We start from the raw sequence: 13,024 nt of genomic DNA, 5'->3' as shown, positions 1-13,024 counted from the left end.
TAAAGTGTTCGCCTTTTATTCAGAAGACTTGCTCCATTTCCAGGAATACTTTTCCATGTCCTTGAAACCAGACAGACTCTAGTCTCATAACAGCACCATCAGTCTACTACAAAAAAAGCAAACAAATCAAAACCCCAAAAGTTCCATGATGTGATACAGTATAAAGAAACAAATACAGCTAATACATTAGAGAAATAAACATCTACATAAACTTATGTAAGTTGCTATAAAATTGACAGTATGCAATTGAGAGATCGGTAAGATTACCAGGTCTGCCAGCTGTTTAAACAAGTCTACATAGGCTGTAACTATATTTTTCTGCTGTTTTTAGGCATGAGTTTGCACTCAGAATCTAGGTATCTCAATTATCCACACTGGTGGGCTCTCATACAATTCCCCTACAGCCAGCAGTGTGTATGCAAGCATCTCCAGCTACCTGCCCAGACTCAAGCAGCACTTGCAAAGCTGTGAAGATGTATGTAGCCTATTGCCATCTCCTCCCTATGAATATGGTATTATAGGGTTCATCTGCATGTGCCTGGTTAAGAAATAAAACACAGTCAGTTGTGTACTATAACACCTTAAGTAACATGGAATCTTAGATTTTAGAAAAATATTTTAATCATCAGTTCACAAGTAAAAACTATCACTATTACAAAACATCTTGTAATACTAGAATACCTAGCTTGGGAAGAGTTTTGTTCTTATTGCTGTTGCATTTAGTTTTCAGGAGCTGTGTCAGCATGAAGGTAGCAGTGGGCTTCCCACTTGTCATAGTCAGCTTGTAAGGGTACTCACAGGAAAGTGTATCTTCCTATTTAATCCTCACACAATTTTCACATGTTTAGGCTGCCCTGACTTTTCCCAGACGTGTACCTACTCGACATCTGACACTATGCATCAAAACCTCACCCAACTTTGTTTCATACAACAAATTTCATTTGCAGCCTTTAAATTAAACATTCACTCCAAAAAGAGTGAACATCAGCATTGACACCGCCTTAGCTACTTGAAAACCCTATAACTGTGTTCTGGCAGCTATCAGATATTAACTCATTCATTTCATTTTGTTTGGTTTCTTCCTTATTCTCATGGTTGGGTTGCTCTTTCGAATTTCCAGCTTTTTTAGACCTTCTGAGGAAAAACTTTGTCAGTAAGTAACATAATTCAGCCACATTTAAAAGAATGCAAATGCTGGACACAGCAATCATGAAAATAGTGAACACCGTCTTTTCAGTAGGTCGGGAAACAAAGCAGTCTACAGTGTTGGGGCAGGGCCAGGCATTACACTTCATTAAGCGAGGCATTCGGAACCCATCGTACATGAAATAAAACGCGTACATGAAGACGGCCTCAAAGATCAGTCTGAAAAAGATGCTGCTGGTGTATGTCCACCACAAGGAGCCTTCAATACGAAACCTCTGTTTCCTAATTTCTTCTATGTCCTTGAATTCACATTTCTGGTCTCCTTTTCTGAACTGCCTTTTCTTCTCATGCCTCCTGTAAGCCACGTGCATGGCCACCAGCAGCGCAGGTGTGGAGACAAAGATCAGCTGCAGGGCCCAGAGTCTGATGTGAGAGATGGGGAAAAAGTGATCATAGCAAACATTCCTGCAGCCAGGCTGAAGCGTGTTGCAGACAAAGTCATCTTGTTCATCTCCCCAGACTCTCTCTGCAGCCACAACCAGGATCATGATACGGAAGATGAAGAGGACTGTGAGCCATATCTTCCCGATACTGGTGGAGTGCTTATTTACACCTCCCAAAATGGTATGCAGAGCTCCCCAATCCATTGTCTTGTTTCAATCCTCTGACCTAAGACAAGACAAAGAAACAAAACTAAGATTAACCAAGACAGGAAACAAATACCAGCAAGTATGTGGTTTAAAATAAAGGCAATATCATAATTGTAGCACATCCACTGGCTGTGGTAACGTTTGTTGACGCATTGGGCTTACCTACAACTAGTCACACATGATAACCTAATCACGTATCAGCAGGTAGTATTTCATACTGGATTATACACACGGCACCGCATTCATTTGACTCCTAGGTGTATTTGCCAATGCCACATTAAGTAAGAAAGACAGATGGGAAAATGAACACAGCCTTAAATGAAAAGATACAACTTCTAGTAGCTTGATAACAGTAACAAAATGATAGAAGATAACATCTACCGTATTTTTGGCTGGTATGTTAAAAAATAACAGGTTAGATAGAGAGAATTCCTATATAAATCAAAGCCAACTGGTTTATCCTTATCTTTAGGGTGTAAATAATGATTTGAGTACATTCACGCAATAAAGACAGACCTTGAGTAACTACTGCTGATGCTCTGCACCTTCCACGAGAAGGTCCGGATAATCTGCATTCACCAGTTAAAGTGTGACTGCATCCTTAGTCAAAGCAAACTTCACACTAGTTTGAAACAATGAAGGTAAAATCCTAGTCATTATCCATCTCGAGTTGGACATTTAAAATCAATGCTTAAGATTCATACCAAAATTACTTTTCTTTCTATTAACTACAAAAAGGGCCTAGGGTAACAGGATAAGGACTCCTCCTTTGTGAATGCATGTCAGGTTGCAGTTTTCTTCCTCTCATAACACAGCCTGCATTAGTCCTAGGTTAGGGGAGATATTTCAGAGGCTGGGAGATTGCTATAGTCAACATTTGAAGAGTCCAGACAGGCCAGCAGTAGCTCAGAGACACTTTCAACAGAAGAATATAGTTTCCAGCAGGTGAGTTTCAAAGTACTATGACTGTAATGAATTAAGGATTTCACCTTTTGGTCTCCTCAGGAACACCACAATTGTCTGAGTTTTTGCAGCTTCCACAAACAGCTTTTCACAGAGAGCATTCAGAGCCATTTCAGCCCATCTTCCTACATCCCTCCAGATGGATTTACAGAAAATTAGTTTGCAAACTACTGTGTCTTCAAGAAACTAGCACCTCTTGCCTATCAGCCAGGACCCTCTAAGAGTGCTCACAGATCTCTTGATTCTGAAATTGCTCATGAAGGTTTTTATTTCACAACTTGGTTAATTTGTTTCTATCTCAGAGCACATATTTCTTTGGCATTTACAGCACAAGACACCAATAAGCAAAATCATCTTTTCAAAGTTGCTTTAAAGAGCAGCTACTGGCAAAAAGGTCATCATATCAATCACAAGATTTTCCTGACTCTGAGCTGGATCACACTGCATGAGGAAGAAAATGATGACACTATTTTGTAGTTGTCTTTCACGTCACACTCCCATCCTGAGTAATGTCAAAAACCTTCCTGGTTTACAGTGAGATACATATAATCAGTAGGCCACATGCTTTGACTGAGTATCAAAGTACACAACAGCCCAGAGAAAATGAGGACACTGAATTGTTACACAACACAATGGTATATTTTCCTTGAGTTACTGGGATTTAAATGTAAATCTCCCTTCACTAGTTCCATAAACTGCATTTCCCTCAGATCCTGCTGGTTGACTGTGTGGGGTTATACTCCAGGAGGTGAAAACCAAGGGGGAGATCCAAGATCTCCTCCAGACTGGAGAGAACTTTTCCTGAGCCTCCTTCAGGATGCACAATCTATATGGGCTATTTCCTTTGTATGTGACTGAAACCACACAGAAACAGATTTACCTTGCTATCCCTACTAGGTTACTCTTTCCAAGAAGATTCTTTTTTTCATTAGCATACAGTTACAGAGTCTCTAGGGTTAACAACCCTATGAGGACACTGAGGATACAGGAAAAATCCTTAATACCAGAGATCCTTACTAAACATATCAGCTGGATTTTTAACCATTTCCACCACTTTTCTGTCATCTGATTGACGAAAATTCTTTCAGAGTTTTCCTTTGCAATTACTGCATTGTTAAACAGACAGACAGTTACAACTTTTTAAGTGTTCTGTTATTATTACACACATATGGCAATTACAGTACTTATAAAATGACACTACAACTAAGTACTATAACTAGAAATACTTATGAATATTTGAAAATAAATCCTCTAGAAGACTGGCACCAAGCAAACGGTGTTATTACACACATTATCCACCTATCCTGTAACTCCACCAGGGTCCTTACTTTCTTCTCAGTCATTCCATCTTCTTAGAGTGAAAAGGCTGTGAAGTCAAACCTACATATCTGCTCCTCATAAGCCCCATTTCTTAGCTTCACATCTCGCTGCACACCAGTAATGCTGCCATTTTGTTATAACTTCACATGGATTTGTTTCCTCCTTCCTGTGCAGAAGGAGATTCAAAATACAACTTCCCCAGCGTGTAGTTAGCTCAAGAAGCTCCCCTAGTTCTTTTTTCTGCTAAGGTCACACTGCAGCTCATGTCCTGTGACTTTGTGGAGGTGCATTATAGAGCAGGCAACTTGTCCATAAGTTCTTTCCAGGACTAGTATGTTTTGGTTGGTTTTGTTTTTTTAAACATGAACCATTTCATCAATCTGCTTAACAGTACAGACCCACAGATCATCTGAAAAGGACATCTACATTAAAAAACAAACACCCAACCAAAATGAAAACAAACAAACAAAATCAAAAAACCAACCAACCCCCAAAAATTAAACAAAACAACCACCACCAACAAAAACCCCAGGCTGCAAATTGCAAAGCATGAGAACGTAAGAATGAACAGTCAGCAGGAAAGAGGGATTGGCAACACTCCTCTTCATCTAACTTGCTCCATATTCTCTGAGAGTATACTGTGCTTGTTAAGCCAAAAATCTGTGCTTCAATTCTAGCAAAGACATGTCTGTAGCAGGATCAAGAAAGAAAAAAGCCATCACACTTTGAAGAGGCAGCCTTTTGTCCAGAGTCTCCTGGTGACATCTCCTCTCTCTTCCAAAAAAGCCTTTGTCTTTCCAATCCGCCCAAACACTCCTCCCTTCACCCTTCCCACACACCTTACCAAATCTTCCAGCTATCTCTTCAGCTCCTCCTGCCACCATCCACTGTTCTTCCCACTGCTTGCTGAGCAAGTCACCAACCTTTGCCCCTTGCTCACAGCCTCTCAGGCTTGTTTTGACATTGGTAGAGTCATATGACTTCTGGACTACTCCAAAGTGCTACAGGCATGATCAGGCACCAGTGAAGTCTCACCATCTTCTCCCTGAAAGATTGTAGTGCCATATCCAGGCAGCCTGAATGCCATCCAAATATTTTGGCCACAACGTTTCCTACTAGCTGGCTTTAAACAGTTCCCCTCAATGTAACTTAGAGGACCCAGTAAAGACAATTCAGACACTGCCAAAGTGTCCTCCCCTCTCCAACAAACAGACACAGTGATCCAAGCAGAATTTAAGTTAGCCAAGTATGGCCCTTCACACTACTAAAGCCACCAGTGCAGATCACTCCAACTAAACACCCCATCAGGGCTACCTGTACTGATGTGATGGCTCATTTACTCTTTACTCACTCAAAAGCTAGAACCATGATCATAGGTTCTTTCTTTCAAATACCTGCTTTCATTTTCATTAGCAAGTAAAATATTAACTGTCTTGCTGACCACAGGAGAAAAAAGCAGGAACATTACATCCCTTTAATGGGTTTTTAGTCCTATTTTTATAGTATCTAAAAATAGTATTTTAGATACTATTTCTATGTGAGCAAATCCCGCCAAATGCTTACAGAAATAAGAGTATGTAGACAGCCACGGACTTACCTAGTTTGCTGGTACAGAACTCTACAAGAACACGTTAAAGACATGAAAGCTTAGGTGAATTTTGGGGGAAAATATAAAGCAGAAATGAGGCTAAGGATTGGTTATAAAGGAAGAAACTGGGAAGAACAGAAGACAGCTGAAAGTAGCGAGGTTGAGTAACTAAGCATTTAGAATAATTTCTAACAGGGGAGTGCATTAAATGTTAAATGCTCCTTCACAAAAATTGCAACTGGGCATGAAAATAAGCTTTTCCAAGTCTCCACATAGATATCTGCTCTACTACTAGCAGCACCTTCTGTTTCATTTCAACAATTAGAGAAGCTTTTGCAGTTCAGTGGGGTATAGTTGTTACAGTTAACAGTTAAAAACAATCACAAGAGATCACCATGCTTGATTGAAAAGTTAAGTTACAAGGGAAACAGTTCTGTACCATCACACAACATAGCCACATAAGCAGGTGTTTCATTTGGGTTTTGGTTTTGTTGTTGTTGTTGGTTTGTGGGGTTTTTTTCCCCACTAGTAAGCTAGACAGCAGCAAGAACTACAGCTTAACTCCTTCTGTAGTTCTACATCTTATGGGCAGTATTTTGAGCTCTGTGCTGCCATGGCTAGACTGCCTTGTACTTTAAAGTTAGTTCCTGTAAGCCTACATTAAACTGCAATCACAGCACGGTGCATACACCCAGTGAAAATCCCTGCAATTCACAACACTGAGGACAATCATCACTGAGCTCCCCTGTTTATGAGTACAGCTGGCTTGTTAACAGACACCCTTTCCCTTTGTTAAAGACTGTTATTCTGGAAATTCATTACTCAGTGGCTAAATCCACAGCTGGAATACAGTGAAGGTGTAAAAGCAACAGATGATATGCCTCTATCACATACGTATATGGTGATTGTGCTATAGGATATTATCAAGCAAAAAAAAAAGGTCACAAGCAAGTATTACAGTACTTGCTTATGCTACAGGAACATCTAGGAGTCCCATTCAAGAAAAGGTCCACAGACCCCCTAATTTATGCACAAATTCAGACTGTGACTATACCCTTCTCACCTTCAGTTTGGTTACCAATTTATTTACTGCACTGGATTTACACAGAAATTTAGAGGGTATTTACAATGACTCCACTTCCATCAGAATTTTAGTGTACAGTGTACCAGGAGTTACCAGTTCGGGGTGACTTTCCACCACTTTCAGCAATACCTCTGGATACTGATAAAATGATCAGCAGGCTGCCAAGAAAAAAGTTACTTTATCCCACGTGGGAATGTGTTAACCAAGATAATCTTTAAGCCAAAAAGCACTGGTCTCAAGTGTCCCTGCTCACCCCCCAGCTGGGGACAAAGGCAACTCACATGCCCAAGAACAGCAGTTTAATGCAGAACTGTTGCCACAGAAAAGCTTCAGAACATCTAAACTAACAGATGTAAAATCATTACCAAAATTATTTTATGACCCAACTTCACACAAGACATACTGCTGCACGTTGAGGTCCAACATGCATTCAAATGTGCTGCTGAGACAACTTTCCCTTCAGGTGTTGATCTCAACAGCTGCACTGGAGCAGGGGCTCATAGGGGGAGGTGATAACCAGCACCAAGGTGTCCCAGAGCTGCTTAATGCTGTGTCATTACTCAGATTTGAAGAGCACACTAGTCTGGGTTTCAGCAGTTTTGCATCAGCATGCCTCCACCCTGCCAACCTGGCATCTAGTTTACAGCAAGCACTTAATTACCAGTGTGTAGATTGTTATTCCTATTGCTGAGCTAGTTTTGGTGCTGTACTATGAGAAACAAAGCTTCTAATAAATACAGATTAACATCTTCCAAAAGACAGCATCCTTTCATTTCACCAAGAAAAGTGGTACACAGGCTACAGCAATCACTTGCTAACTTGCTCAGACTTCCTACCTAACTTGTCAGTCTGCCCCATGCCTCAGTTTCTCAGACATTAAACTAGAGATAACAAAAACCTCACCATTTCACAGGACTGTTGTCCTGAAATGCTCCACTGCAATTACAAGCTTCACAGGCTCAATGGACTGAGACAGATAAGTAACAGTTCAAAGCTGGAAGCACCAAGCTTGAATTCAATCATCCAGCATATTTCTGACACCTGAAAAAGAATGCAGCTCCCTACATTGCTATAGCTTTAATGCAGAGTTCAAAATGCAAGAAGACAAAGCTTTAAACTTAGACCTTGGCAACTAAAATCCTTTAACAGGTAGCTTCCAGCTATTTTAAATTTACAGCAGTATATTAAAAACTTCAAGGAGTATGCAGCTGGAAGACCAACAATCCTACTTCTTTCCTAAAAAGCTGAAAAAGATTAAAGGAGCAGTCTAACAATCACAAAAGCCTGTGCAATTCTCTCTAGTAGCTCTTAAACTTTGTTCAGAACACCTATCTCCAGATCAGAGTGGAAACTGGAGAGAAGAGCCACGACAGAGGGATTCAGTATATCTGATTTGACACAAGAACAGGCAAAGACTAATCAGGAACAGGAAACCTCTGACAGTTGCAGGTCTGAACACTGCAAGCATTGTTCTTTCCTTCTACTCAAGTTTAGGAAAACAGGAGGCATTCTTTGCTCTAATTAAATCCAGCATGAAATCCAGAGAAATCCAACAGATTAGGATCCAATTTGTATGTAGTTAATTGTTATTAAAAATTATGCTACTTAAGAGCATTTAAGGGTTCAGTTTCTGCCCGCAATGACACCCTTATGACTGTCCCATAGTCATGTCCTCACATAAGTTTTAAGTAATTTTCCAAGGATGCTTGAAAACACTCATACCTATTTCAGCAGCCTGCAAGTGTAACTGGAGATTCCTATCCTCCAGAACATCTCTACACAAAATTCATTCCATTCGTACAAAACAGGAAATCAGAGGTCACACTTGAAGGCATAACAAGACAGCACAAGTCCTATTGGAGTTTAGCCTGTCTCAGCCATTTTCCGCTGCAAACCTTTACTTCAAAGTGTGCTTACAGTTCTTACTTTAGAAGAAAGCTGAATTCCCGAGGACTAGGTCTCTGCTGATACAAGTGTCCTATTTCCCATATATCTCACAGAAAGTTTTAGAGATACTGCATCCTGCTTCAGGTCACCAAAATAACTTTAGTTATGACTTTTTAATGTGACTTTTCCGTTTTTTTTTTTTTTTTTAAGCCTGTTACCTAATTCCTATTTCTATCCCCCTACACCTAGGCAGGTGTCTACATTTTCTCTGCAAGCCTCTCCTTTCTTCTAAAACTAACAAGCCTCTTGTCTTCTTTCACACACAACTCAAACCCTTTTGGAAACATTAATTAAGCTTATAAACACTAACATTTTACACTGCACTGTAGCTTTCCTTGAACATGCATTTGTTATTTCATTCATCAAGAGTAAAGACCAAAGTAACTCTTTCCTTTTTAAAACTCTATTACAGGAAGAAATGCAGGTATACGATAAGGAATAGAATTAGTTTCGACATTCTTTTATTAACTAACAGGAGACATGCTTCTCTTTTTCTACATTCCTGTTGTTTTGACAGCACGTTATCTCACCTCATATATCATCACTTCAAGCTTTTCCTTACACAAACTGGTATTTAGCCAGGTAAGAGCCACAATTTTCCTTCCAGATACTTCACCAGTCATCATTAAGTAGCAATTAAAATCAGCAAGGAACAGAACAAAGGAAAACATCAAAAGAAAAAACAGCTTCAACCCATGCTCCTATTTCACACAGTGTCTGGGACCACTGATTTAACTGGAAGTGTTCACAATAATCAACTTGTAAAAGCATCTCCTTTACTCACAAGTACCCACGGAGGTTATGCAGTGACCATTATGAACTTGCTCATGTAACTCAAAGTGCTGCTATTTTTCCAGCTACTAAGATAGCCTGCTATACATTTTTCAATGCACAATTACTTTTTTTGCACAAAATAAATGAGGCTGCCCAAATAATCTACCTGGGTTGTGCACCAAGGGATGCAAAACAGCAACACTGTCAGAGGCATAGCTTCAGCAAATTGAGAGAACTGGCCCTGTCAGGAGAGAATCAATTTCTCCAGAGAAGTATGCTAATTCATGGGGTTTTACATTTCCATTCATAAGCTCTGAGATACGTAATCTTACCAGTTATGAGACTGACAGTTCTGGGGACCATCAGAAGTCGCCTAGAAACACTGACACATGCAGTACAGATGTAACCTCATGGCTCTGGAAATGTGCTGAAAAGCCCGCCTGGAAATTTACATTGCAGTGCCTAGCTGACACACGGAGACATCACCTTCTTCCAGGCTGAGCCCTGTCCCACCATTGCCTTGCTCTCTATGGCAGATCTAACCCAATCACATGCACATCCTTTTGCCTACTGTCTTTTCTCTGGAGCTCCTCAAAGAATGTGTCTGCCAAGCAGGGTTTCCAGGCTAAGCAGTGGAGGCCAAGAAACGTTAAAAATTATGTAACTCCTTTAACAAAAGTAAGGATGAAAATATACTTTATTCTGCCTTTGACTCAGTGTACACACACACGCTGTGGTGATCCCAAACCAAATCTGGACCCAAACCCTCAGTATTTCATACAGGACACATCAATTAATCAAAGTTATAAAACCTGGGTTTAAAAGAACATTCTTAAGACAAAAGAGAGACTGTGAAAGTAACACCCAATCTAGGAAAGTCCGATGACGGAGAAGCCAGTCATGCCCAAAACATGCCCAGCTCCTAGCTAGTGCCAGGCACTAAGCAAGCACTCCTGTCCTTACTCCAGCACGTCCTTCATGTTTTATGTAAGGCTGTAAGTACTCATTCTTTGTGCGATCTCATGCAGCCCCGATACTCAGAAATACATTTATTTCTGACTCACACCTCATTTCCTACTCCCCCTGTAATTCTAAGGAATGTTTCCAGCGTGTGATCAGACACTCACAGGACCTGTCAGTTTTACTGATGCAAGCTGTTTACCTTCCCGCAGCTCTCTTCACATCTGTAGGCGTGTCGCAAATTACCTGTAATTGCAGGAACCTTGATTTTGCTTGGTGTCGTAGCTGTCGTACGTACTTCACATAACGCGCTTACCGAGAGCTGCTGGGAAATGAATAAAGATTTCGCCGTAAGTTAAACGCGTAACCAACAGAGACGCGAGCATTCCCAACCAAAACTGCTCGCGGGCTTCGAGTACTCCCCGTGACGCTCAAGCTGGGGACGGGAAGCGGAGAGCGCCCATGCCGAGCAGGGTAAATCCTGCCGAGCAGGGTAAATCCTGCCGGGGCAGGGTGGGCAGCACGCACGGCGGCTCCGCGCCCGGCCCGGCGGGCAGCGCCACCAGAGCTCCCGGCGGCGCTGCCGCAGCCCCGGCCCCGCAACAAGTGCGGCCATCAGCTGCCCGGTGGGACCTACCTGGGGGGACCCCGTTGCCGCACCCCTTCCTTCCTTCCTTCCTTCCCTGCCGCTTCCTTTCTTCCTTCCCTTCCTGCCGCCGCCGCCGCACCCCTCACCTGCCTCAGCGGCGCCCGCTGCTGAGGGGCGGTCACCCCGCCGGGAGCTCCCGGCGCCACGGCCGGGCTGACGCCGATCAACGTGGCTCCGCCGGTGGCTGCGGAGCGGGCGGTCCCGGCCTGGCCGCCTCGGAGCTTTAAGGTCCCTCCCCGTTCACCTGCCGCCGCTTTTAACCCGCCCCTCGCCAGCCCCCGCCCGCGCCCCGCTCCTCCGGCCGCCCGCGGAGGCGGCGGTGGGAACCCGGGGCGGGGCCCGGAGCCCGGAGCCCGGAGCTCATCTCGCCGCTGTGCCCCGCCGAGGGGGCTGCGCCCAGCGGGGCTTCCAAGGTGAGGAGCAAAGAGCCGAAATAAGGGATGGGAAGGGCTTGTGTCCGCCCCGCGGCTTCCCGCCGCGAAAAGGCTGGTCTGGGGTTGCAGGGGAGACCCTGAGGGGAAAGGAGATCAAGGTAACAGCAGATACATGACATGGGGATTTTTCAGGGGAAACGCATATCTATTTAAGATAACAGGGTCGTGTTTCCATCTTGAGGAATCCAGGTATTCAGAAGGGCTTTGGGACAGAAAAAAGCCAGGTCTTTTCTCCTGGAAATCATTAAAGGATTTACTGGCCAAACAGAGAGGGAAGAGCCAGTAGTTTCTGGCTTTTTGAGGTTTGTTTTCCAAGAGCGATTGAAATGCTAGAGCAGTGCCCTGCAGACTCTCAGGCTTTCACGGAGCTGCGCATATTTGCCAGTGCAAAGACCTATTTTGGAAAGTTTTCTGTTTCCAAGGAATACAGTTGCTGAGGAAACAATTCACTTTAGGTTCAAAAATCCCTGCCCAAAACTGTGTACCCTGTCTTGCACACAGGCACATCAAATTAAATAAATGGTTTGTAAACCTCTTAACTAAATTTCCAAAGAAAACCTACACCACAACTGGACAAACAGGACATTTGCTCAGACTTCAGATGAAAAACTCTTGTGTTTGTGTGCGTTTGGAGTATAAGGACTCAAATCATAAATTATTTCCAACAAAGTTCTACTGCCTTGTCTTTCCACCTTCTAGAATACAAGAAGATTCCCTGGGGAAGTCTTTAGCAAAAATCAGTTACTTAATTTTGATCTCATATTCAGGAAGAAGAGGTAGGAGTTTCTAGCACAAACAATCTAATGCTTGAAAGATAAGAAATCGTCATCAGCTGTTCTTTAAACATTAGCCTCTGTCTCTGTCCTCCGCATCTTTCCTTCCACCCTTTTTACCCTTGCAGTTAGATCCACGGAACCTGTACATTAGGACCATAGAAAAATTTGGGTTGGAACGGATCTGAAAAGGTTTGTAATCCAACCTATTGGTCAAAGCTGGATCAGCTCTGGGACTGTTCATTAGTTATAGCCCATCCAGGGGGAACCCAGGGAAATTGGTTCACTGCAGCAGCCGTAGGACCAGGCCCAAGGTATATGATGTGATGCTGAGCTAGACATGCAATAAATGTCTGAGGGCTGAGTTTACCTGTGCTCGCTGACTTCTGTGAGAGTTGTGTTCAGATGATGTTCAAGGTCCGTGTGTATGACGTGTGTGAGGAAGGGAGGTGGCTCTGGGCCCGGTCATGCATCTGCACTTTGCAAAAGGGAAAGCCCATCTCCTGATGGAAGAAAAGCTTTAGAAGAGACATCTGGAACTCATGTGTTGTTCTCTCTCCAGTCACCTTCCAGTTTGATGCAGTGACCTTGAAAAAATGAAATGTGTCCTTTAAGGTGCAAAATACTTTAAACATTGGTTATGTTTAGCTGCAGCAGAGGATTTTAAGTTTTGTGCTGTCCTTGCCACCAAAAAGAGGTTTAGCAATTTTTTTTTTTTTTACAGTAAGAGAAATAT

General features: G+C 42.6%; 1 protein-coding gene across 1 annotated transcript; it reads right to left on the bottom strand.

Annotated features, from left to right (window-relative positions):
* Window positions 1-11,177, bottom strand: LOC121341998 (gap junction beta-6 protein). Its single transcript, XM_041416049.1, has 3 exons — window positions 11,168-11,177; window positions 10,679-10,754; window positions 1-1,815 (listed from the first exon to the last, which is right to left on the bottom strand). The coding sequence occupies exon 3, from the start codon at window positions 1,791-1,793 to the stop codon at window positions 1,002-1,004; it is 792 nt and encodes a 263-aa protein (XP_041271983.1). The 5' UTR covers window positions 1,794-1,815; window positions 10,679-10,754; window positions 11,168-11,177; the 3' UTR covers window positions 1-1,001.
* Window positions 11,178-13,024: the final 1,847 nt, after the last annotated feature.

The sequence above is a fragment of the Onychostruthus taczanowskii genome, unplaced genomic scaffold (assembly GCF_017590055.1).
Source record: "Onychostruthus taczanowskii isolate IOZ18803 unplaced genomic scaffold, ASM1759005v1 scaffold50, whole genome shotgun sequence".
Taxonomy (NCBI): domain Eukaryota; kingdom Metazoa; phylum Chordata; class Aves; order Passeriformes; family Passeridae; genus Onychostruthus; species Onychostruthus taczanowskii.
Note: the sequence above shows the minus strand (reverse complement) of the source record. Positions and strands in the feature narration are given on the sequence as shown.